Source organism: Peromyscus maniculatus, chromosome 5 (assembly GCF_049852395.1).
Source record: "Peromyscus maniculatus bairdii isolate BWxNUB_F1_BW_parent chromosome 5, HU_Pman_BW_mat_3.1, whole genome shotgun sequence".
Taxonomy (NCBI): domain Eukaryota; kingdom Metazoa; phylum Chordata; class Mammalia; order Rodentia; family Cricetidae; genus Peromyscus; species Peromyscus maniculatus.
Window position 1 is genome coordinate 24,189,133 of NC_134856.1, and position 26,232 is coordinate 24,215,364.

The following is a 26,232-nucleotide window of genomic DNA, read 5'->3' on the forward strand; positions in this document are numbered from 1 at the left end:
TAAAATGAATGTGATATTTCTTCAAATGCTAATATAAAACAATGTATCTATTTGTGGCTCATTTCCTAGGAAAACACATTATTGGTTCATGTAGGATATATATTTAACATAAAAAGAAAGCAAGTGCTGACCTTTCAAATGAATACCACAAGACTCTGAAAATGCATTACATGAAAAGATAAAATGTTCACCTGAGAACACATGTGCACAAAGGGTGGCCTGTGCAGATAAGACAGCCCTGCCTTTTGAAAAGTGTGAGGGTGCTTCAACACAGAGAAGTTATGATGTTGATAGTGACACAAATAATTCCAAAAATTATGTAGATATAATAGACATATTGGCCAAATTTGAGTCTCTAGAGTCTGCTGATGAACAACATCATGGGAAGACATACTATTATATTGTGCCCTTTCATTACATAGGAATAATTTTAAATGTTTGTAGAAATTCTTCCAGTGCAGAATGGTATATATCTCTCTCTTTTAAATACTGCTGTTACTGAGAGACATAGTATATTGGTGTGTACCTACAGCACATAGCTTGTAGACTGAAGCATTTTTACAAGTTGCATTTACGCTAATGCCCATGCTCTTTGGAGCTAAAGTCTGGACTTTGAATACATATGCCTGAGTATGTATTGGATTCATCATTTGAGGGATTAATATCATCTTATATACATTCCTTTCTTTAGTTAGCATTTTCTGGTCTTCCTAAATCAGAAGTATAATTGATGTATTTTATTGTCTTACAAATCAAATTTAAAGAGAAACTGACATGTCCCATTGCTCAGAAAGACAGAGTACAAATTCCTGTTCCTTAATTCCATATTAACTCTCATTGTATTTTATCTAAAATGTTGATTTTTATCTTTCTATTTTTAAAGACAGTTTTTTGCTATAGTTTGCATCTTTGTGTGGAAAGATGCAAACGAAAAAAACCTAATTTCAAGCTGTCAGAGAAAGAAAACTCTACAAAGACATTTTACTTAAAAAGCTAATATCATAAATATGGGAGCATAGCTTAAACAATTGGAAGTGGGCTAGATGAATACGAATTTATGTTAAACCTGTCCATCAATCATGCAAGTTTTTAGAAAATTGAATGTCATGTTCAGTTGTGGGTAGTGCACACTGTATACAAGCTTCTAGACAGTAGAGATGTTTGTGTCCTCTCTGCTTGCTTCCGGCCACACTGCTGATCAGTGCCTCAAACAAGTTTCTAAAACATGTGCTAAAAAGGGAACCCTGCCTTGAACACCCCAAAAAGTTCATTTAGTTCATAAAAGATTACAAAATGTGTACCTCAGATTGAACTAAAGTAATATGACATTTGGGATTTAAATAGCTGTATCTGGTTGTCTTAGCATATTTATTGCCAGAGTCTAATGTATTTAATCAAACAGTTTGGGTTTCAACTGTGTTCAGTTTAGTAAACATCGGACATAGTGGTATGATTCTGTTTTCCTCTCTACAATGCCGTCACCATCAGTTTAGAAAGTGAGATGGAGTGTATTTCAGTGATATTATGAAGAGCTTAACATTCTCCTGACTTTAGTCCTGATGTATTATTTACAATAAGGCTATTTTGCTAAGGGTCACTTGCAGCACATTATTGATAATTTTTAAACTCATCTCTCTAATTAAATAACCAATTATGAATAGAATATGTTTCCACTCTACTGTATAGACATGCAGGTTTCCTTAAAGTGGACAAAATCCAATATAAAATTATAATATTCTGATTAAAAACTACTTTCATTCAAAACCTTTCTAATAATCATAACCTCCGTCCAATAATTTGTTATTTTTGGGAGAAAAAGGTCGTAGTGGCACAGAACCATGTACTGGTTGATAAATGCTTAACAACTGGTATTTCAGGACATAAATATTCTAGGTTATAGCCTTTGCCAGTTTTTGTGGTGTAAATGTTCCCACAGTGGCTGATTTCAAGATACCAACATTGTGTTCTTAAATGTGGATTCAGGAGATTCACAATTGCATATTATCAATACAGCATTTGTGCAATGCAGAACCACCAGAGCCAACTACATTGGAGCAATGAGGGTCAAGACCATGATGGGAAAAACCAGAGGCAGCTGACCTGTTCTAGTGGGCACTCACAGACTCTGGACTGACAACTGGGGAACCTGCATGGGACCAAACTAGGCCCTATGAATGTGGGTGACAGTTGTGTGGCAGTGAGACCAGGACTTATCCCAGGTACATGAACTGGCTTTCTAGAGCCCATTTCCTATGGTGGAATGCCTTACTCAGCCTTGATGCATGGGGGAGGGGCTCAGTCCTGCTCCAATTTGGTATGCCAGCCTGTGTTGACTACCCAAGGGAGGCCTTACCCTCTGTGAGGAGTGAATGGGGTTGGGATGGGGTGTGTGGGGGGAATGGGAGAAGGGAAGGGAGAAGGGGGAACAGTGGTTGGTATGTAAAATGAAAAATGTTTAAATAAAAAGAGAAATAAAAAGAAAAAATCTGGTTTTAGAAAAGCCAGGAAGTTATAAGCTTTGACTGTCATCTTTACTTTTAATAAACTCAGTTCATATCTTATGGTTAGCCAGACAGACACTGTGCAGCAACCAGCTTGTACAATTCTTGAAAGCTCCATCACTTCCCGTGAGTCAACTACCACCAGTTTTGACACCCGAGAGAACGTCTCTTTGCACAGCATCTTTACAGAGGGAGGGATTTGATTTGATTAGGAAAATAACTCAATTTTCCCCCTTTACCATTCTGAGTTCTACTTTATGAAAACACCAAAAGGGTGGGTGTATCATGCAGTCAATGCCAGCTTTCAAGGCTTCCCAGTTTGTCAGAAGCATTAGTATTATGAGTGGTTAGTGGCCATAGGGAGCATGGCCCTGACTAAGGCATGGCCTAATTTTATATAATTCATCAGCAACATCATGTAGTTACCAGGACCCTGCTGCATTGCCAGACTGACCAAAATTTTAGCAACTAGAAGATGTTTTAAGCAGTGTGTGGGTAAACTCAAGGCAATATTTATGAAGAAAAGCAGAGGTGGGAATTCAGTGAGCTGGTGTACCCAAATATGGCCCTGTTTCAGTCAGATATTTCAAGTATATATTTAACTGTCCAGAGCACACGTGCACACTCTGGACCTTTGGGTAATAATTATGGCTTTGTCTTTTTTTACTTTTAATATATTTTTGCTAGGGCTCTGTAAATAGTTAATCCAGAATTGATACTTGCATTTGATGAGATTAGGAGAAAATCTTATTTGTGGGAAAGAAGACCGCATTGTTTAGAAATGTCATTTTCTTGATAAATTCTTTGCCTCAATGTGCTCTCCCTAGATATGGCCGCAGTACAGCTTTTCAGTGAAAACGTGGATAGCACAGCATGACAGTGGCTGATAGAACTGCGTGAGTACAAACTTATGTTTGTACGAGGGCGACTCTGATTCTGAGGAAGGTCTTGGTAATAATGAGTCATGAAGTGCTTGTCTGAGTGCATTTGGAGAAGTGATCATGTGTAGGAAATGAGGATTTTCTTGGTGAGATCCTCTACTCATCCTCTGTTCCCACCGGAAATGATGATAGTGCTGTCAATGACTAAGAATTCGTGTGCATGTACAGTGTAGACAGGTCCACCTTTCATGTTTCTGTACTAGCATTTGTTGACAAAGAAAAAAAAATGTCCTATGAAATGTCATACAAAACTGGAAAACCTTATTATTGGCTTTCCAGTTAATAAATATTTAGCATATTTGAGTTAAGATGGTTAATCTATAAAAATATATAAACTATTATTGTTTATAAAATATTTATGAGCTACAAACATCATATAAGATGTTCTGGGATGCATATCACCACTTCAGATACTAAGAAAAGCTCAGAGCTAGACACAAAGTTCCTGTGATCACAACTCTTTCTATCTTAAATCAATACAGTAATGAGAATAACCACAAATCCTACCACCTAGTCAAAAATCAATTAACAGATTACATTAAATCACTGAAATGGAGACTAGCTCTCAGAACACTAGGATAATTATTTCCATATTTAGATGCAACTTTTCCATTTTAAAGGCTACAAATAGTTTGGCAACTGCTTTGGCAACAGCCACAGGCCGTTAGCTAAAATAAGAAATGAGTAGTTGCATGGAGAAGCCTCAGGGGGTCATCGGCTGTTCTCAGACTTTTGAAAAACTCAACACGGGACTAGAGATCTACCTAAAACTCCTTTACAGAAAGCATCTTAGGCAAATGGCTATCATGTTACTTTTGAAGACATGAAATACAGCCCCTTGAATGAAGTGATGACCAAGAGGTGTCTGTGGAGGAAACCTCTAGTGTCCTTAGAGGAGACGCAGCTTTGGACAGTACTTCCCACAGGTGAAAATGGGGAAAATGCAGGGTTTTTTTCATATCACTTTACCAAGCATCAACTCCAGTGATAAAACCTAATTTCTATTTGACCCTCCTCCTCTGTGTATTTTCATACATAGTGTAGCAATCTGCAGAAGACAGAAGCCACAGGTTAGGAAGTTTAAAAAAGTTAGATGGTAAGGGTGGCCATAATTGCTCTTCTGCAGTCATCTAAGTGACCTGCTTTAATTTACCCACTTTTCTGAATGATGGTCTTACACAATGTAGTCAGTCTCTAAGACAACCACTAATCTGGAATGTTTGTAATTTTACATATGGTGGTATTTTACAATAAGGACAAATTTGAAATCTCAATTAACTGAAAAATACTGTGTAAATGTATCACTGTTTATTGCTCATGTATGTTATAGGGTTCTCCACTCTACATATATTGACCTATGATAGACCACAAATTCACACTAAGAGGACTGCCAGGGAACACCGTATAGATATGTCTCTCACTTCTGTGAATTCTTCCAAATGAAATTCACGCTGCTGAGGATTTTCATTTGGGGCACCAACAGACACTATTTTTAAATTTCTTTGAAATTTTAGTTCCTTAAAACGTTTTCCCAGGACAGAGATAAAGGTTCTATGCTGCTCTATCCCTAGGTGGGTTTCTCAACCCATATTAGAGTTCTTCAAAGATCCATAGTTTGCGTTATAGCTCCTGGCTGTAATCACACTTTCATGTACAGCTTAGAAGGTGGAATCACATCTGAGTTGGGTGACAAAGATGTGTGCAAACATATCTGCAAACCGTGTCAGTAATCAAGGGCGAGGGTCACCATTACCTAATTGCATTTACTATGCATGTTTTATAAAGCCCACTAAGCTAGGCTGTGAGGTTGTCTGGAGTCAAGAGTCTGAACTATTGTCACGTGAACTCAGTACCTTTACTTGCTCCTCTCTACAGCTTAGATGGAGTGTGACATTCTCTGAGTTACCTCTGGCACCATGGGAACAACCTTGTTTCCTCAGGACATGGTTTATTTAAATACACTTCAAACAGAATTGCATTTTCTGAACTAACCTCAACCAGTGAGAGTTAACACAAGGGAGAGCAGATAGACAGGACACAGCAGTGCGGGGTCACTTTCTGAGTGAAGTATTGGTTTTGGTATGAGCAACACCCATGAGTGCCTCACCCCACAAACTCATAACAACATAAAACAAAAAAGACAGAGGTGGAGATCTTCCACAGTGTGTCTGTGTTCCTGCTTGTTTCCATGTTGGTAAGCTTAGGTGTCAGCTTTTCCATAAGTGCCTTCTGGAGGTCGGTAGCACTTGGGGAAAGCCATCAGCTGGAGCATGTTGAAAGCATACCTTCTGCATTTGATATTCTTCAGTACATTCTCTATGCGGCATCCTTCTCTGGTGAAAGGGGAAAAAGTACAACTTCATGAAACACAGAATAAATAAATACGCTTTATTTGTTCAATGCAGAGTTGCAGCAACAGTCCAAGTAAAAATAATAAAGATTCAACTCTACATTGTTTTCCCCACAAGTGATGATACATCTTACAAAATTAAATCCTAGGCCAGGCTCAATACCATTATTGCCTTCGGAAAGATATGATTAAGTTTCTTAACAGATATTTAACTTTTGATAAACTCTTTAAATATAATTTGCTCCACAATACAGCTATACTTTAGTTTCATAAATATATCTGCCTTTGTATAACTTTTCCACAAATTAACTACCGGTCCCTTAAAACACATTAAAATCTACATGTAGCCCTAAGGATGCAGCTCTAGGAATAAGGCATTGAATTTATTAAGTCTGGCCCTATAGATTTTTAAAAGGAGGTTCCGTTCCTAATTGACTTTGTTGTTTTAGCTATGCAGTGAAGAGAGCAGATGTCTTTTTCGGCAGCCTGCTCCAAACGCCAGCTTCACAAAAGAGGAGCGCTCCTCAACCACGGTACAAAAGTCACAGGTGCTAAAAATGGCGCAGCAAGACACAGATGAGACCTTGTTAAAAAGAATAGAAAAGTAGTCTGAAAGCCAAATCAACCCAAACAATAGTTACAAACAGGTCAATTTAATTACAAAACAAAAATAGCCATTCTTTCCATAAAGTTACTTGACACAAGAAGGTTAAATGCCGAGATGAATAAGAGCCGAGGAGGAACAGAGTAAGAAAACAGACACATTTCTATCAGCTGATCGCAACTATGTTAGCACAGTGGAAAGAAAGTCTGTAACCTCCTGCTTCCCAGATTGTCTCCTGGGTTTTACTGGTGCACAATGTCAGTCCTAATTTCTCTAATAAATGAAATGGGAAGGGGAGGTTCAGAACTTCAAGCTTTCAGGATTCTATTTTTTGTCTTGTTCCAAAGACAGTAATTTTAAAACGCATCTTTAGCTACTTAACAGTGGGAAAACACTTTTCCGTGAACAAAAGAGGAAAATAATTCACTTAATGCATAGTACTTTTGCCTTTTAGGATTTAGGAAAAACAAACAAAACCACAATTCAAACATTTCCTTTTTGTTGTTGTTTTTTTAAATTCTGTGAATCTGAAAGTGTATAAATATTACAACATTGTCCCCAGAATTAAAGTCCATTGTCGTTTGTAGAAAAGGAAAGAACACATCATAAAATTTATTGGTATTTGGCTAGGAGTAATGCAAGACTTAAAATAAGCCACACAACGAGCAGGTGAGAGCTGACGAGAAGCAAGGCGACAGGGTAGAAGTGTCGAGAAGTCGGCTTGTTATCAGTTAGACAGCCTGTCTCGGGGTCATCGGATTCACTCAAGGCTCCCTGGGTTTGTCTGCTGTTAGACAGGAGGAAGGAGAGGAGAGAAGAGAATAGAACAGCATTTGCAGAGCATCCAATGTAACCTTAGAGAAAACACACACATACCTTATGCAGTACATCTGCACCGCAAGTTTTTATGCTAAGCAGCCTCTGCATCTGTACATTTTTTCTCTGTGCTACATGGACAAACTTTTTTTTTAAGAGGATATTTCCTTTGATTTTTGGAGGAAACAGCACAATGGTGATTCTTAGACAGAGCTACATGCAGAAGGAGGAATTGGGTGGGTACAATGGCACTGAATAAACAAGACTACATGAATAAAATTAAATGATGGAACAGTTCATATAAAATGATCTGATAAATATACCATTGGGAAATGGAATCAAGATGGAATGAAACACAGGATTTGGGAGACAAGTGGATATGTTTGACACATTAAATATACCTTCTTCTGGTATTGTATCTGTGTAATGTATTTAAAGTTGTAAAGTGATTTCTCAACATGGTTTGGCCTTTGAAAGGGCTGAAGCACCTGGCATGTCATCTTTGGCAGCCATATTATTAGTTTAAGAAAATCCCATGCAGAGCCCTCTGTTAGCTCAGTTCATAAATCATGTTGTCTTCAGCTCATCTTATTTACAGGGCCAAAGCTATCACTATACCCTGTTTGCTGAAAACAGAGGCATATAGCAATTCTATTTCAGGAAAGAAAAGACTCTCATTCACGTATGTCCTGTGCAAGAGAAAAATATTTTACTTAAAGGCAGTTCTAATTATGACAAATCTAAAACACATAATCAAAATCTCAGTATAGTCAATGGGACAGAAGCAGTTTCCTGTCTATTAGCTTCTCCTGTATTTGGTCACAGTCACAGGCTGTCAACGTATGGGAGTGGACTGTGTATAGGCTCCTCAGCCATGGCCCCTTTCTAAGCATGTGCGTTCCCTGAAAACTTCCTGTACTGATTTTTGACCAGGTTCTGACACCACAGGGGTCACATTTGATAACCATCACAATCAGCTCACAGAGTGACATTTAAAACACTGAGTTGGTGGTCATGGGCCTGGTCTCCCTGCCCATTAAGACCTAAGCATTGTAACCAGAGACAGCTAGATGATCTGAAAAACGTGAGTCATTGCACAAAAGGGAGGTAATTTTGGACTGGCATAATTCATGTTCTCATGTTTACAAGAATTTGATTAATTGTTCCACTTCCCCCTAAATGTCTGGTGAACTAGATTATTTTATTTTTGTTTTAATTTTTTGAAATATTTTTACATTGCGTGTTTGTGTGTTTTTCCTGCACGTATATATGTGTATCATTTGCATACTTGGTGGCTGGGATGCCAGAAAAAAGGTGTTTGATCTCTGGAATTGGAGTTACAGATATTAGTAAGCCATGATGTGGGTTCTGGAAATTGAACCCAGCTCCTCTGGGCGAGCAATCAATATTCTTAACCTTGGAGGCAATTCTCTAGCCCAAATTTTACGTTTTAAAGATTTGTCTCTTTTTATTTTATGTGCATTAGTGCTTGTTTGCATGTATATATTTGCACCACGAGCAAGCCTGCTCACTGCAGCCAAACTGTACCCAGAGATGGCTGTGAGGCACCATGTGTATACCTGGAACAGAAACCAGGCTCTTGCGAGAGCAGTCAATGCTTTTTGTTGTTTCTTTTTAAAATTTGAAATCACAATGTAATTCTCCCATTCCTCCCCGCCCTTTCCTTCAGCCAACCCATCCCACGTCATCACTTTCTCTCTTATTCTCTCTCAAGTTCATGGTACCTGTTACTTTGTTATTACACACACACACACATACACACACACACACACACACACACACACACACACGTATGTATATGTATGTGTGTGTGTGTGTGTGTGTGTGTGTGTGTGTGTCCTTGCTCACATTAGACTTGGCAAGGCCAGTCTGGGGCTGGGGCTGGAGCCTCAAAGGAATTAAGGTTTCAGTTCCTGGGAACTTGGCTTTTCCTCCTGAAAAGACTGGAGTTATCAGGCCCACGGCTGCTGTGTACTTTGCCTGTAATGCTCTGGAGTACCCTGTGTTCGCTCCCTTTGTGGACATTGCTTGATAACCTCCTGCTGACTTTGTCCCGCTGAATGAGGGACTGCACTGACTCTGCCCCATTTCTCTCCTGGAAATAGCACATAAGGTGCTGTACTTCTTAAGAGTTTACTTGGCATAAGACCTAGCTTGAGTAAGACCTCCTGACTTCAACCTTTATCTTCTCTGTCTTCTATCTCCTTATCTTCTGACCTCCTGGTCCTCTGGCTAAAGAGAATGACCTGCTGGTCCAGGTCAAAATGGCATCCAAACAGAAAGAAGAAGTGCTGCCATGATATATAGATAAATAAAAGAAGTCAGCCTGGAGGAGGAAGCTCAAGCATCAGAGTAAAACATGGGAGAGCAGAATTTTCTCTCTCTCTCCCTCCCTCCTTCTCTCTCTCTCTGAAGATTTATTTATCATGTATACATTGTTCTGCCTGCATGCATGCCTGCTCACCAGAAGAGGGCCCCAGATCTCATTACAGATGGTTGTGAGCCACCATGTAGGTGGTAGGATTTGAACTCTGGACTTCTGGAAGAACAGTCCAGTGCTCTTAACCTCTGAGCCATCTCTCCAGCCATGGGATAGTAGAATCCTTAAGAGCACAGTTTTTCCTTTAGATCAGAGGTTCTCAATTGACAGGTCAGGACCCCTATGAGTTGAACAACTCTGCCTAAGACCATTGGAAACACAGATATTTACAATAAGATTCATGACAGTAGGAAATTACAGCTGTGACGTAGCAACAAAAAATTTTATGGTTGGGGGTCACACAACATGAGGAACTGTGTTAAAGGGTCTCAGCATTAGGAAGGCAGAGGACCACTGTCTTAGATCCCCCCCTTTTGTTTTTTTGTAATGCATTGCTACGGTGCCTAGAGAAGTTCTTTTCTTTCATTCTAAAACTGCCCTTGGTTCCCTGAAGAAGATCCTATAAACTGTAGACATAGAAATGTATAGGTAAATATCAAAGACAAAATACCACCTACAAAGGCCACATGCGTTTCCTATAATTAATTTGCATGATAGAATTTGATTAGAGATCGTTTAGACCCACAGCATGAAGTTGACTCAATTATGATTCAATAGTCCTGTAAATCTGATCACTATACCCCGAAACAGACTCCCAGACTTGAGATGGGGGGGGGGGGGACTTTTAGAGATAAAAGGCCTCAAGGACGAGAAAGCAGGGTCAGTCCTGGATTTCTTTCCCTTCAAGGTGCCTCTCTCCAGGAGAGGAGACTGTTTCCGCTTCAGTTGATACAGTCTGAAAGTCACCGGAAATGGCCCTGACTCATTTAACTGAGGCGAGCCCCCTCCTCTTTCATCATGCAGGATTATTAGGTCTCCTATTAAAGCCTTCTGCTCTTCATTTGGGGAAACTGCCGGAGCCTGAGCCCCCTGATACTTGGCGGGGGGGGCGGGGGGAAGCATGCTTGATGTTTCCACTACAGCAGGAAAAAGGGGGAGTGAAATCAAAACACGGTGGCAGAAGCTGCGTGGACTGGAAGCCCGCTCAGGCGGCAACAGAGCACTGGGCTCCTTGGCAGAGTGGCCCACCCATGGGTCCCTGGGAGACCTGTCTCCCCACAGCAGGCCTGCTAGGGGCCGCTAGGTCCCAAACAGGGCTGGTGGGGCAAAAGTGCTTGAGGGGCTGAGACAGAGTCGGACAACTTCACCATGACAGAAGGTCCAGAACATTTCCCACACCAAGTGTCCTTTCTGTTTTCGCTCCTTTCACTCCGCACATCGGCTTTTACCAGCTCGACTTTGGATGTTGCCGGGCTAATGAGCCCCCGCTTGTAAAGCAGAGCGACCAGCGCTGCCAGAGACGGACCCTGACATCTGGGATTTGGCCCTCCATTTCATATTCAAGCACGGATTTTCTCTGTATATCTTTGCCGCCTTTCCTGGGCCAGACTGGCCTCTGACTGTGGCAGGGAAAAGGAGGAGAAACAGATAGATAAATATAAAAAGTAAAAGCTGGCCTGAGCTGTTACCATTCCTTAGGGAGACTTGGAAACCTAACTCTCTCTTCCTCCTTCATTCATTCCTTCACTCCTTTCTTTCATTCGTTCTTTTTTTGTTGTGTTTTTTGTTGTTGTTTGGTTTTTTGTTTGTTTGTTTTTGGTTTTTGAGATGGATTTCTCTGTGTAGCCCTGGCTGTCCTGGAACTCACTGTAGACTAGGCTGACCTGGAACTCACAGAGATTCACCTGCCTCTGCCTCCCAAGTGTTGGGATTAAAGGCATGTGCCACCACCACCTGGCTTTTCTTCATTTCTTAAAAAAACAAAAACAAAAAACAAGCAAACAAATAAGTGAACACACACAAAATTATACCGCCTCTGTCTACTACCTTAGTTCAGCTTCCTTACGTTAAAAGATATGATGCTATCATTTTAGTATTTTGTTTTTATTTTGATGGTTTTATATGATATTATATAACACTAACTATGATATATAACTAACACCAACAAAGAGAGCTAAACAGCAAATCTCAAAGCTACTGCCAAGATGGGCTCTGCTGGGTCTTAGTCTCACTAAAAGACATTTGCTCCAAGAAGGCCTTCTAGGCCAATTTTATATAAAAATTGAGGGGGACTTGTCTATATAGCTATAAAATCTCTTGGTATTAAATATAAAATTTTATAGGGATAAAAGAAAAAATATTTTAATAAATGAAGAGTTATTTATAATGATCGAGATATCCATAATTATAAAGTAAACTAACTAAAGTACATTTATAAGTTATAAATGTTCTAGTAAGGTCTGTAGGCATATAGACGATAAGCTTAAAGATAATGTGTATGATATTAAAGTTTATAAGATATAAGATTAACAGTTACAAACAAAACTGACTATAATGTACATCAAATCAAGGTTTATTTAAAAATAACTGACTATAAAAATATCACATAAAGATAAATATATAAGACCAGTGCAATTGATCCTTTGTGTGTTTCTCATCTGAGGCACTACACTGCTCTCTTTAGCTAAACTGGGGACTCATCAATCATTCTTTTTTGTCTGTCATTGGTGATTCAAAACAGATACGTCCTTCTGTATGAATGACATGTATGGCCTATGACTTTGGAGTCTATGAGAAATCTAAAGTATACTTTCTCATACATTGTCAATTCATTTCTCACTTAAGTTTTCCAGTTTCTAACCATGCACGTGTTTCCTCATTGGTGGACATTTCCCAGTTTGCAGTGAGAATCTGGTGCCCTGGTTACAGAATGGTAATCCTTCCTGGGTGCATGCTTCATCATGGTTCAAAAGAACTCTGCCTCTGAGTAGATGAACTAGAGTGCTGATTGACTTGTCCTGGAGCTGTCCACCTGGTCTGGATAAAGATAAGTTCCTTGATTTCCTCATTGGCTACATCCTGTTATAATGTTCAGAGAAAAAGCTTCAACTGGACCTTTGGCTATTAGCTACCCCTGGACAGTGGGATCGTCTATGAGACTTAAAGGAGAAAAAAGAAAAAGAACAACTATAACACGGGCATCTTATCATTTGGACTCACTGCTTATGTCAACCCCCCTTATATAGTACTAAACAGGACTTCCTCTATTCCAGAAAATGAGAGACACTGCTAAATTACCTGTTCAATTGTCCCTTCACTAGTTGTGAAGTTCACAGAACTTAGGAGTCTTTTAAACATTCAGGCACCAGTAACTCATCTGGCCTTAAGAAATAAAATAGGAGCAGCTGGACCAATCCAAGGCTTTCTCACAGGCCCTGATGGAAGGACAAAAGGAAGCTAGTTCTGGTCCTTGCTCAGGATTGGACTTGGCAGGGACAGTCTGGGGCTAGGGCTGGAACCTTGAAGAAGTTAAGGTTTCAGTTTCTGGGAACTTGGCTTTAGTCCTTAAAGAGACTGGAGTTATCAATCCTAGGGCCGCTGTGTGCTCGGTCCGTGATGTTCTCCAGATACCCTGTTTCTTCTGTGCAGCATTGCTTGACTAGCCTCCTGCGGACTCTGTGCCTATGCACGAGAGATTCTGCTGACTCTGTTCCATCTCCCCCATGCAAATACTACATAATTGTAATTATAAATATCATCCTTACTAATATGTCCTTCTGACTTGTCAAGTTTTAAAGTGAAGGTTATCTCTGCAATTTTGACATTCTTCTTCAATACTCCCATAGAACATCCATCTATTGAAATCCCCCTCTCTTCCTTTCTCTTTTCTTTCCTTCCTTTCATTCCTTTTCTTCCTTCGTTCTCTTCATCATCACTATCATCATCCTCTATCAATCTTGTATCTACCTATCTATCAATTTATTGCAGTGCACATGTTACATTCTGATTGCAAATTCAGGTTCAAATGCTATCTACAATTCACGAGCATCAAGTACAGAAGTGCCCTGTTTCCTACTGAGGTGATCCTATAAATAGATACTACTTGAGGAATAGAGCACTCAGACTAAAAGAAAATGGAAAAACTAAGGGTGAGAAAATGTTTTCTAATAATGGTCCTTACTCCAAGTTCAGAGTGCTAATTTAGATCAGATTGCATTCCCCCCACCCCAAAACTCAAAGAAACACTTCATATTTTCCAGTCTGAATGCTTCATATGCTTTCCAAGTCAACATTACTAAGTCGAAGGGTTTTGTTTCTGGAAGGGTAATTTTAGAATCAAATTAATTTGTTGCTTATTAACTTCTATCTCTGGAGATTAGAGTAATGCATTAAAATTGCCTCCCATATAATCATGATATTACTCAGCTAGAATTCAAAATGGTCTCGTCACGGAGCTACTTGAGGTGTGAAGGTGGTGATGTGCAACAGAGCAGACAGGTGGTCTTGGAACCACCTCCCTTATTCCTGCCAAATATAGCATGAATGGACATTTCGTCATGGACACCAATGGGTTTTTAAGAACTCTGCTTGAACAAAATGTAAAGGATGCTATCAGCAATTGTTTCACCAGGATATTATGGTAAGTAATTAGTGGCTCTCTTTCAAGGCACCCTGACAATTCAGTGCCATTAGTGATAGCTAGCAGTGACTGTGTATCACCATGAAAGCAAATCTCAGTGGTGTCCCCAGAAGAAATGCCACATGATCAGACATTTAAGGGCAGTTGAATATGAAGCCTATAAAATAATCCCCAAATCCCTGTCAAATGAACCACTTAAGAACAGGAATGAGTCAAAGACATGTCTCACTTTTAAATGCACTGCTGTCTACAAGAATAGATCATTCCTCAAACAAACCGCAGCACACATGACTCGATAATATTTTCTTTTTTCCTGGTTTTGACAGTTCTGAAGGTGGAGGTCTTAACCATTCACCACCGGTATTCTCTCAAATCATTCAGAACTCTGCACTGAAAATTCAGATGCCTTGCTTGCCTTGTGGAGATAATTATTCATTGAGAGTTTTGCTATTTGATATTGTGTTTCTTCAACTGCTACATTACTTCAGGCTCCCCAAAGGGAAAATCAGAAATTAAAACAATTGAACACAAAAACTTTTCTTCTGACCAGCAAACAGAGACCATTACACATTTAATCGTCTGCTTTAAGTTTGGAGCTGTGGAAATACCATCCTGACATTATGACCCATTATTTTAAAGCCAATATCTTAAAGAGCTTTATTTGACTCAATAGTCACTTATGAATCAGTACTTACAAAGAACCATGTTTTAACCCCCAGTTTCAAACTGTATAAGAGTTTAAATAGTCACATTAGTGTAAAATAAATGTGATGCATGCTGGGTACCCATGATAGCTTTGGGAATGCTACAAGCAATCAGAGAACCAAATACCCTCACATTAAAAAAAGACTTTAAAGAAATCTTCAGTTTGAATCTAAACACTGAATACTGGAGGAACTAAAGCCACCCTTGGGCTTCTATGCAATAAGAAAAGGAAAGCTGCCTTAGAACATAATTTCTCTGGTCCATATTTTATTTATATCATAGTCTCAAGTAAAGAGCAAGTAAAGAGAGAAGTTTGTTTATATTTTTTTCTTTTTCAAGTTAGCTCAAGATTCATGAGACTAGATGACTCCAGATAGACTCAATGAGTATGCTAGGTCTGTACCACACATACAAATATACTTGATGACAAATGATCCTCCAACACTTTTCAAACTTCTGGGTTATTGTTAGAATATTAAGAGAACAGAACTATATAACAACTGTGTGAATATTTAAATGCATATGCAATTTTATTAAATTATATCTAGGGAAAGGTAATTTCTATTGACCTAGAGGTAAGGGAAGCCTTTATGGCCAGCCACAGGGTCATCAGCCATATTTAAAATCTCTTCTTTCTAATGTAATTCCAGATGTGAGTTCAGAATGTAATGTTAGCATGCAAACTTTAAGAACAGTTCTGTTCTAGGGCTGGAGAGATGACTCAGGCTTAAGAACACTTGTTGCTTTTGAAGAGGACCTGAGCCTGATTTTCAGAACACATGTTAGATGGCTCAAAACCACCATCATTTCCAACTCTAGGAGATCCATTACGCTGTTTTGGCCCATGTGGGCACTTGTGTGTGTGTGTGTGTGTGTGTGTGTGTGTGTGTGTGTGTGTGTGTGTGTGTGTACATGTGTTCATGTATATATGTGCCTATACATACACACACACATAGATGAATGCATCAAAATAAAAAAATGTAAAAATAATATTTCTAAATCTTCAAAGAAAGTGACTTGGAAGACACAATTTTATTTCTACAGTAGTCCAGGCTATGTTAGGCAGTGTTTCTGGCATCCTTGGAATGAAGAGGAAGTGTGTGAAGCAGAGAAAGATGTATGCAACTCATTCTTCCATGAGAGAACTATCTTTCCTTCTCTATGCTTTATTTGTTCCTTACAGATGACCAAAATGGAAATGTCATCTCCAGACCATGGCCAAGCAATGGTAGAGGCTTTGAAGCCCATCTCTTATTGAAATACTCTGCATCCCTTTCCTGTCGTGACTGGAGTCCCTATAGACATGTGTCCTGCGATCACTCAGATGCAGGCAGATGCAATGTTCCAGAGGTCATGTTTTCTCTCCTAAAAGCACAAGGAACAGTTCACCAAGATATCGCAGGTCAAAGGGAAATTAGAAGAATTCCAGGCAGGCTGAACTTCTATTGGGCAGCAATGTAGTTATCATTCAAATCTACTTTGTCTCAATTTTGAGAATTCAAATGAACTAAAACTGACCGATTAGCTAAAGTAATCTGATTTTCCTTGATACTACTTTTGGGTTCTGTTTCGATGTTTTCGTTTCACAAAATACATAGACAGCAGATGATGCCTTCTTGGGGGTGGCAAGCACTTGGTGGTCATACCTTCGGGTGTGTACAGATTATTTTAAAAAGAAAGTTCACACCCTCAGAGTTATAATTTGTGAACATATGGCAGGAGTGACCATATATACAGTCTAAACTTTCGTATTACTGTAAAAGAAACAGAATGGGGGGAGGCATGAGAAGTATAACTGGTTTTGGTCTTTGGACTTTAGAAAGGAGAGTATTTAGATCAGGTCCAGAAAGAAATACTATAAATGAGTAAAGGACCAAGGAGAAACATTTTGGTAAAACATTTATGCTTAGTTTTGTGTGTCTAAAAAGCTAATGGGCAATGTGCAGGTTATTTTTGGTGTATGCAAGGAATGGTGAAATGAATTTGATGTATCCATTTGAGGTTTGCTCTCGATTTTTCCTTCTTCCTCATGTTCTTTGAGGCTGGAGTTTAAAGCATGTGCCCCGGGGATGTTCAGCAGTATTGAAAGTATAGTCTTGCCTGGACTAAATAGATTTGCCTTCTTTCGTGACAGAGGAAATGTGAAGTGTCCACTGGGAAGGACAGTGCACAGTGACAGGATGTGTGAATGCTGAGGGAACAGGAGAAGAAAAGGGAGGAGAGAAACGGAGGGCCAGAGCACATACAAAACACCACCTTGGCGTAGGACGCAAAGACAGAGGCTGGTGCCAGGAGGATCTTGTGAACTGGCAGAGAGTGCACCCAGGGGACAGGCTGTGGAATGTGGAAGGGAGGCTAAACCCAGCTCAGCCATGCTCTCCAAAGACACGTATGTGAGGATGGACTGGATGCAGTGAGGTAAAGACGCTTGATGGCAGGAGATAGGAAAGGCGGGTTAAACTGAAGACTGGTGCAGGCAATGCCAAGCTCTAGTGCCAGGCAAAACCCATGGCAGGACCAGAGCACAAAATCGGAGATTTTGTCTTCTCTAGGCAGAGATGAGCCGAAATGTCCACTGCCACTTATTTCAAAGACATTAAAAAGAAACGTGCTCAGGAGATAGCTCAGTGGAAAAAGCATTTGCTGCCCAAGAGTGATGGCTTGAGTTCAGATCCTTAGCACTCTGTAAGCATCTGGTGTGCCTATATGTGCCAATTACCTCAGTACTCAGTGCAGGTGGGCCAGACACAGGGAGGACTGCAAAGGCTCATGGGAGTTCCAGACTTCTATACCCTGCCCTATAGTCTCCTCTGACCTTCCAACATGAGTGCATGGGCACATGCACCTGCACACAAACACACACACACACACACACACACACACACACACACACACACACACACAAACACACACACACACCACATACAAAGAAACAAAACCCCAAATACATTACACCTTAGTGGACAAAATAAATAAGGTACTTCTGCAAAGCAAAGGGTACATACATAGAGATATACACTGTCTAGTAACTATGTAATTATGATTTCATTTGTAAAGAAACTCCAACAACATGCCTTAGTTCTAATTGATCCAAAGAAACGGACCTAAGAGTGGTCACTAAAATACTGCTAACATTTATTTCAAATGTCAACCATCGTAGGGTCACCCTCTAATTAATAACCTCCTGAAGTTTATAATGATATACTCCCAATTAATAGTCAAACCCTCAGGCTTCTATCCATCTTGATAAACCTCAGCAGAAAGTAATGGGGCATGGCTATCCTTACCCCACTTCCCTGGAGGGAGCAGGATGCCCAGCCTTGTAGCTGCCTCACTCTGGCTCTTTCTGAAACTTCTAGATACAACCAGATGCCATGCATGTCGTTAGACTGAGCCTACTGTCTTTTCTCAGCAGCCAGGGATGTGAGGCAGATTTTGGTAACAGGGCACAGTGCATATAAAAACATAAGCAGGAGGAACATGAGAGAAAATAGCGCAGCTTCTTCTTATCTAACTCCATTAAGTCTGAACTTCTTCCTTTAAAATGAGAACATTTACGTCTCCCACAGGATTTCTGTGAGAATTACACAAAAGCACACAGCACTTTCACAATAGTCAAAATGAGTAAATAAAGCAATTTTAAAGTTACCTTCTGTTTCTCTCCTCTACATAAGTCTTTTGTGTGTGTGCAAACAGAGCATGTCCTGAGGAGGCACGAGGCTGCTTATCTCTTCCTTTCTGTCTCTTATGTATTGATGAAGAAGCATGAGGGATGTAGGGCAGCACTCTTTTCATTATGGATGAGCCAGGGTCACCCTTTATGTTCAGGCTGGTCAGGAATTCATTACAGACCAGGCTGGTCTCTAAGTGGCCTCAATCCTTCATCTTCTGCCTCCCAAATGCTGGGACGGCAGGTATGTGCCACACTCGGTTTCTACTTTCTCTATTTCAAAATGTTTCCTGAATTTATCCTTATGTTATGCTGATGAATCTTAAAATTGTGTCTCTAGCTGTCATGTCTGAATTCTGCTGTTACATCCAGTTAGGTGTCTAGCTAGCATCACAAGGCCAACATTCACCTCGGTGCCCGCTACTCAGCTTATGTCACACCTTCCTTCTCATGAAAGGTGCTGCGCTTCGGATGGAGACTGTAGAGTGCTCCCCAGAGGCTATTGGGCTTGTATACTTGGTCCGAAGCTAGTAGCACTGATGTGGAAGGTTCTAGAACCTTTAAGAGGTGGAATCTTGCTGAAGGAAGTGTGTCACTGGGCTTTGAGGTTGTTTAGCCTGGCCTCACTTCCTGTCCTTCTCTTCCTGACTGCTGATGCACTGTGGGAACGGAAGTGAATAAACACGGTCACCCACCTGACGAGAGGGCAGGAGTGGCGGCGGTAAGCGCTAAGAGCAGGCAGTGTTTGCTCAGTTCATTTTCTGTTTTTCTCTGTGCCCTTTTGTAACAACACTGAAGATGATCACCCGGGTCCAACAGAGCCATCATCTGTGCCACTTAAAACAATGTGCCACAGTAATGCTGGAAACGGCCGTGCTGTTTGCCAAGCAGATGGCCATCAGGAAGAGTAAAATACCACCCGGAGCCAATTGTGGTAATGGCTCAGAGCTAACTTTTCTGATTAAAATAATAAGTTGTTGCAGCCGCTTCATTCGAGAATTACCAGGAGAAGTCTATGGGTACCACTGATTCTGTTCCTAGCTATTTCTTAGTGCTTTGCTGCACATCATTCAGAAGGCACACTCTGGATCAGCTATTGTGTTCAACTGAGTAAGACAGACAGGCAAGTTTGGAAAGGCGTACTTTTCCCTGCCCCTCCCCCTCCACTATACTCCCCTTCTGTTTAGATTCCCTATAAATTGCTTAAAGCCTTTCTGCCACTCACATTGGTAGCATTAATAGAGACTCCTAGTGGCCCTCTTCCTCCAGCCTCTGTTTTCATCTGAGGCTCAGAACGCTAAGGGAGGAAAGCTGGCTCATTAGCAGTCTAAGGGGCACAGGACTGGGGCTGTGTGCAGAAGAAATGGATTAATGAGACTCTGTAGCTTTACCACACACATTTCTGCTCTTACATCCTATCTTTAACAGAGGATTCACTAACTCCTCGGCTTTCATAGACCATGGGGGCTCCTGAGTGCTCTCCAGCCCCTTACTCCATAGGATTTACACACTGTGGGGCCCATGGCCTATTCCTAACAGAGAAGTCCCTAATGCCACAGGTTTATGCACTATCGAGGCCAGTGGCCCATTTTTGTGCTGAAATGCTTCCAAGGACTGGGAGGAGCAGAGGTCACACATGTGATTGAGCTGTCTCTGCCTCAGTAGACCTCAGGGCACATAACACTCCTTTTGCTACATACTGATGAGTCTGGCAGGGTGGCTGCCACGGTAACAAACCAAAAGAATGAGAATTCAAAGACCTGCTCCAAGAAGAGCAACCGAGAAAGGCCACAAGTGTAGGAAAGTGGCATCACTAGGGCTTCTTTGCAGTGACAAGCACCATGACTGACTTGAGGGCTCTCCCCACATAAATAAACTGTGGTCAGGATGTACTATATGAGATATGATTTTAAAAAAGATTACAACAATATTTGAGACTACATCAAGAAGTATATACATGCACGCAAAATTCTTAAGGAGGGATTGAAAATGTGGTAGAAGAAATAAAACCAACAATGTAATCTACGATTGGCATTTCAGAGTTGGCCCAATACTTGGCGTTGATTAAAGGTGAGTGTTATGTGTGGTAGATATTTACTAATACATTTCTTTCCACAAAGCTGATTATATCAACAAGCAGGAATCCATTTCCTAGGCAAATTAATGGATGGTGATTTACAAAGAACTCTAAAAACAAAGTATCAAGAAACATGGAAAACACTTCAGAAACCACACATAACTTCCCCAAACCACAAATTAATTATCTAAAGGGCTTTGGCTTAGTCTTTGGGAGGCCCCATGGATGTTAGGAACTGATTTCATGTCATTTCATCAAATGGCTTACAATTGTCGAGTTCTGGAATCATAGAACGTAAAGTACTTCCGTTCTTTTCATTCCCTTTCCTAAATAAAAGCAAATATTTGGTGGGAAGCCAGATGACAGGAAGTTGATGATAAAACTTTGTATAAATGAGATTGCAAAGACAATTTAGTAGTGACCCAGGACACTCTTACTTAGAAATGGAAGGATAAAATTCTAGTTCCTTGTGCTTTGGATGGCTGCATTCTAATAAATGTCATTTCAACAGAAGACACATCTATCTCCTTCATTACCTAAAAATACTTGCCCAGTAGAAGCGGTAATAAAAGGCAATAAAAGATTAAAATGAAAATGTGTATTATTACCCTGTAAATTTCTATAGTTCTATAAATATTGGGATATTTTTTGTCCTAATGAAAATCAGTATACACAACACATAGTAATTCTACTATGAAATGATGCTTTCATCCCCGAGGACAAGACAGTTCTAGGATGGAATCTGGATTTCCCTTTGTTATTTGTATTGTTTGGACAGGATATATAATTTTGCTTTACATTAATATAGTGTTACTGAAAAGAGGGAAGATAATTGTATCATTACATATGAGTTAATGTGAAGCTACATAATGAGTGTGAAGAGTCTCTCTCTCTCTCTCTCTCTCACACACAAACACACACACACACACAGATCAATCAGTCTTATACTTTACCTTGTCTGCCTGAAGTTTTTATGTATGTGTGTATACATATATACATATATACACACATATCTGTATTAGTATGGCATGTCTGGAGTACTTGAAGTCACTGAGAATTAGGAAGTGCAATTATTGTGACTATTGCTATAAATATTGATATTTATTTATTAAGAAACAATGAAATGACCATGAAATATTTCTATTACTAATTAAAATATTTTGGAAAGCATAACATGTAAATTAGACTAATGATGCCACAGTAAGAGTATTTAATATCCATTACTATTGTAGTCTTTAGATTTATAATTATGAATAATTCATAATGTATTGCTTTTTCTAAATTCTCTTTAAATTTTTCAACTCCAAATTTGATGGGATACTATAAAGGTTTAGTTTTGCTTTTCTTCTTATTTGGTCCTCAGGATTGAACCTAGACTTCATGAATGCTAGGTACGAACTGTCTCCCTATGCAATCTCCTGCCATACATTCTGGCTCTTTCTATCAATAACCAAAAAGACCTACTTAAAAATACTGCTTGCTTTTATCATGATATAGATCATAGTGCTAATGTTTCCTATTCCATGTCTAATAGAATACTATTCACAGAGACACTGAATCAATCAATCTTATTATTTACTTTGTGTACCTGAAGTAATCATTAAGTTCTGAAAATATTTAGCTGTAATTTTTTCAATCATAAATCATTAATATGTATTGCAGTTTTTGTTCAAATGTTTATATCTTTAATAATTGTGAGAATTTAATCTCTTTAATTTAGATAATGGTAATTGGAGATTGGATGCAGAATAAATTAGTAACATGCATAATAATTTATAAAGAAGAATATTGTTGCATCTTTATTACCAACTTAGTTTATTTATTCCCCAGGAATTACTTATTGAGAATTAATTTATCCAGAAAGTATTAACTGATTACTTAAGTATAACTCATGTTCTCCCATGTTGATAAATATAAGCTAGTGCCATACAGATACAAGACACATATTTATAAAATAATATGGAATAATTTGCAGTAGAGAATGAATTGACATTCCTTATACATTAAAAAATATATAATGCATTTGTTTCATCTACTAGCTAAAACTTAGGCTCAAATTGCCTGGTGCCTTAAGACAGAATTTGTATATTGCATCTCATGGGTGTGTAGAGCTGGGTTCACAGAAGTAAAGTTCTTTATGGTTGGGTTTTTCTATGACTTTAATGTATAAGTATAGTTAACAATATATAACTTGCTGGACTTTGGTGGTATTGGTTATGTATTTACCTTATAATTATTTAATGTACATTTTTGTTCAATTCACATTACCACTAATAGAAATAGAGTGGCCCCTTGGTTCCCTTGGGGAACTGCCTCCAGGATGCCTCCTATGGTTATCTGATTTGGAGGGTGCTCAGGTCCATTATCAAAAGTATTTATATACAGAGCTACACATCCTCCAAACATTTTGTAGATTACTTACACTAAACTAATATCTTGGGAATGCTTATTAAATGGTCATTTTCTGATTAAATAATGACAAGGACAATAAGTCTAAATTTGCTTAATGTGGACACTTTTTACAAAGGGTCATCTGCAAGGGACAGAGGTCCCAAGAACCTGGAGATTTGGTTGGGAGGGACAGGCAAGGCCACAGCAACACTGTGAAAGGCCACTCAACTGCTCCGAAGGAGACAGTGGATGGATCAGACGTGTTTTGAGACACAAATCCGAGCCATGAATGCAACATTGGCTCCTAGAAGGCAGTCAAGAGAGGAGCCTGGGGAGGGCTGCCAAGCTGGAACGAGAACAAGTGGCAGCTTGATGTGACCTTCTGCTGTAAGTAGCAGGATTCTGCATTCTCTTCACACTAGTTGTGGTGTCGATACTGTTTGGATATGGGTGGGTAAAACTGTACATGGTGACTTGTGTCCTTTGTTCCATTGGTGATCACTACAGTTTCATACAGACAAGAGTTAAAGTTGCATGTGAAGTTATGGCTCAACCTTTCAGAATATATACTAGTTAAAATTTAACCTGAATTTATTTCAATTATCCCCAAGAAACCGAAGAGAGGATTACCCTCACCTAGAAAACCAGAAAAGTAAATGACAATGATATAATAATTGCCAGTTTCTATCTGAATGGTACTTTAAAATTCCAACTGCAGGCCTTAACTGCTATGGCATTTCCCCTTTCATTTGGGCTCTAGCAACCATTCTTTAGCCTGCTCCAAGCTTAGTTATTCCACCTTGAATTTTAAACTCTTAAAGTCATAAGGAGCCATGGTAAATTCATATCTACAGAATATATTTCATCATCTCAATAATAAAAAAGAATGGAAGCATCTTCCTAAGAGTTTAAATGGAGATAGGATTTTTTAAAAAATTAATATTTGTTTTTATTTTTAATTATGTGTGTGTTGTGTGTATCTGTGCATGCAAGTGTGTGCATGCATGTGCCCATGAGTGTAGTGGCCTCACAATCCAAAAGAGGGAGTGAGATTCCTTGGAGTTGGAGTTACAGTTATATGTGCGTTGTCCTGTGTGGGTGTTAGAGATTGAACCCCTGGCCTCTGCAAGAGCAGTATGGTTTTTAACCCATGAACCATGTGTCCGGTCTCAGTAGTAAGAAACTTTTAGGGGACTGAAAAACAAGATCTGTTTCTTAGAAGTATTTTATAGTTTCAGTCAACCTTTGTCCTCATGTAATTTCTTTGGATAACACTAGTTACTTTTAGTATATTAATATGGAAACTTCTGATACCAGTCTTCCCAGGTAATTTATTTGTAAATGACAGTATACTGCTGTGTGTCCTCTGCTATGAAGAAACTAAAGTCAATCTGAACCTGGCTGGCTGCCCCATGCTGTGTGATAGTATGGCATTCATAACCCTTGCTTTGTTTTCTGATTCTGAAGAGCTGGAAACAGCTGTGTCTGAGTGCTTTGCTGTGTGTGCATGAGATAACCACTGCTGGAAAGCCAAGTTCATCACAGCCTCACTTCAGCTTCTAGCTGGAAACTGAACTTAAACTGACCCGGGAATGAGTTTTGTTATCCATACTGTGTAGTTTAGAGAAAGATGCATCATGGTGATAGGGAGAGTGATTGTCCCTGGGGCTGGTAACAGTTTGGGACAGTGCACATGTACTCACAATGATCTAAAAATGAGATCATGCCACAAAGTCTCATAGATACTTTTCTTCCTTGAGGATCGAGTCAGCCATGGTGTCTGCTTGACAGAGTTGGGAATATGTAGCATTACTCTTAATGTTCTCGGACCTCTTACTGTGGTAGGGGACATTATTTGAAGACGCTGGATAGAAAGCTCCATAAATTATGTTTAAACACATCTACTGACAGATAATGACACCATTGGGCAGTAAGTTTTGGAGATAGAGATAACAATGTACATAAGGTCACTAAATTTTCATTATGTACTCTTTATAAGAGTGACAGATAAAAGCCTCTCCCTATGTATGGTCACAGTCACAAATACCTGTGGTTGCTTTAATATCACTTACTTTAGCAATCAGTTGAAGATACACAAATATTAAGTATATATGTCATTAGTTTGAAGTCTCTAGATTTCTGACATTGTCTCATAAATTAAAAATATTTATTCCATTACGTACTCTGAGAATTTATAATTCCAAGTGATGTGAATCACAAAACTAACTTCTAAAAATACCATTTTTATACCATACCAGGTTCAAACTGGTTTCATCATTAAAAACACAAATAAGTAACCAACACTTAAAATAACAGAACAATTAGTACATTAGTAACGGTTACCAACTCTAAGAAACACTGAAATAGCAATTCAGGTTCTAAATTCATTGTTGTCATTTATAATGGGATGCATGGTGTTAAGGCACAGGTGGACTTTGTTTATATGGAAAGTTAACTCAAAATAACTATCAACCTCTAGCTAATGAATAAAAGCAGTTTCTTGTCAAATACAAAAATTATTCTCTATCATTTAACTGATTGGGTTACACATTTTGTAGCTAGAATGGTATGACCATTAAATTATTATAAAATAATTAAAAATTGTACTGCACTATTATCTAACTCAATCTCAGGGCTTGCTACACACACTTAAGGCATTAGACATCATTAAGTGTGCTGGTTGGTGGTGGTGCACACCTTTAATCCCAGTACTTGGGAGGCAAAACCATGCAGATCTCTGTAAGTTCGAGGCCAGCCTGATCTACAGAGTGAGATCCAAGACAGGCACCAACAGAGAAACCCTGTCTTAAAAAAACAAAAAAAGAAAGAAAGAAATCATTAAGTGGCCATTCTGAGTCCCGAGGGTCATAACTAGCACTTGTTTAATGCTATACAGATACATATTTATTTTCTACAATGAGCTTCTATACAATGTTTGCAGAAAGTTTTGTTCTACAGAATGTGAAAATAATCTTTCAATAATCAAGAAAGGAAGACTCAAGCAACCAGAATTTGTGAGTTTATGTGATTTATTTTTTAAGTGAGATTTTAATTCTGAACACTTCTATATTAAATAAATTTGAATTTTATTAAGAATGTTAATTTTAGATTAAACTTTCATTAAATCTTTTTCTGTAAGGACTCTTTCATTTTTTTTCTGTGAATAAATGAAGTTGTTAAAAGTGAGCTATTTAACA

The 26,232-nt window shown here is 39.1% G+C and overlaps 1 protein-coding gene across 6 annotated transcripts in view; it reads right to left on the bottom strand.

Moving 5' to 3' along the window:
* Positions 1–610: 610 nt before the first annotated feature.
* Inpp4b (inositol polyphosphate-4-phosphatase type II B) overlaps positions 611–26,232 on the bottom strand; it is a 742,657-nt gene continuing 717,035 nt past the window's right edge. For 3 of the 6 annotated variants that reach the window (XM_042277480.2, XM_042277483.2, XM_076571929.1), the window contains one exon: positions 5,819–7,183. In XM_042277480.2, the coding sequence (XP_042133414.1) occupies positions 7,009–7,183 (175 nt within the window). In that variant the 3' untranslated portion in view covers positions 5,819–7,008. Of the gene's footprint in view, positions 5,776–5,817; positions 7,184–26,232 lie in introns of those variants that run through there. The other 3 variants (XM_016006364.3, XM_076571928.1, XM_016006370.3) reach the window with 2 other exon arrangements.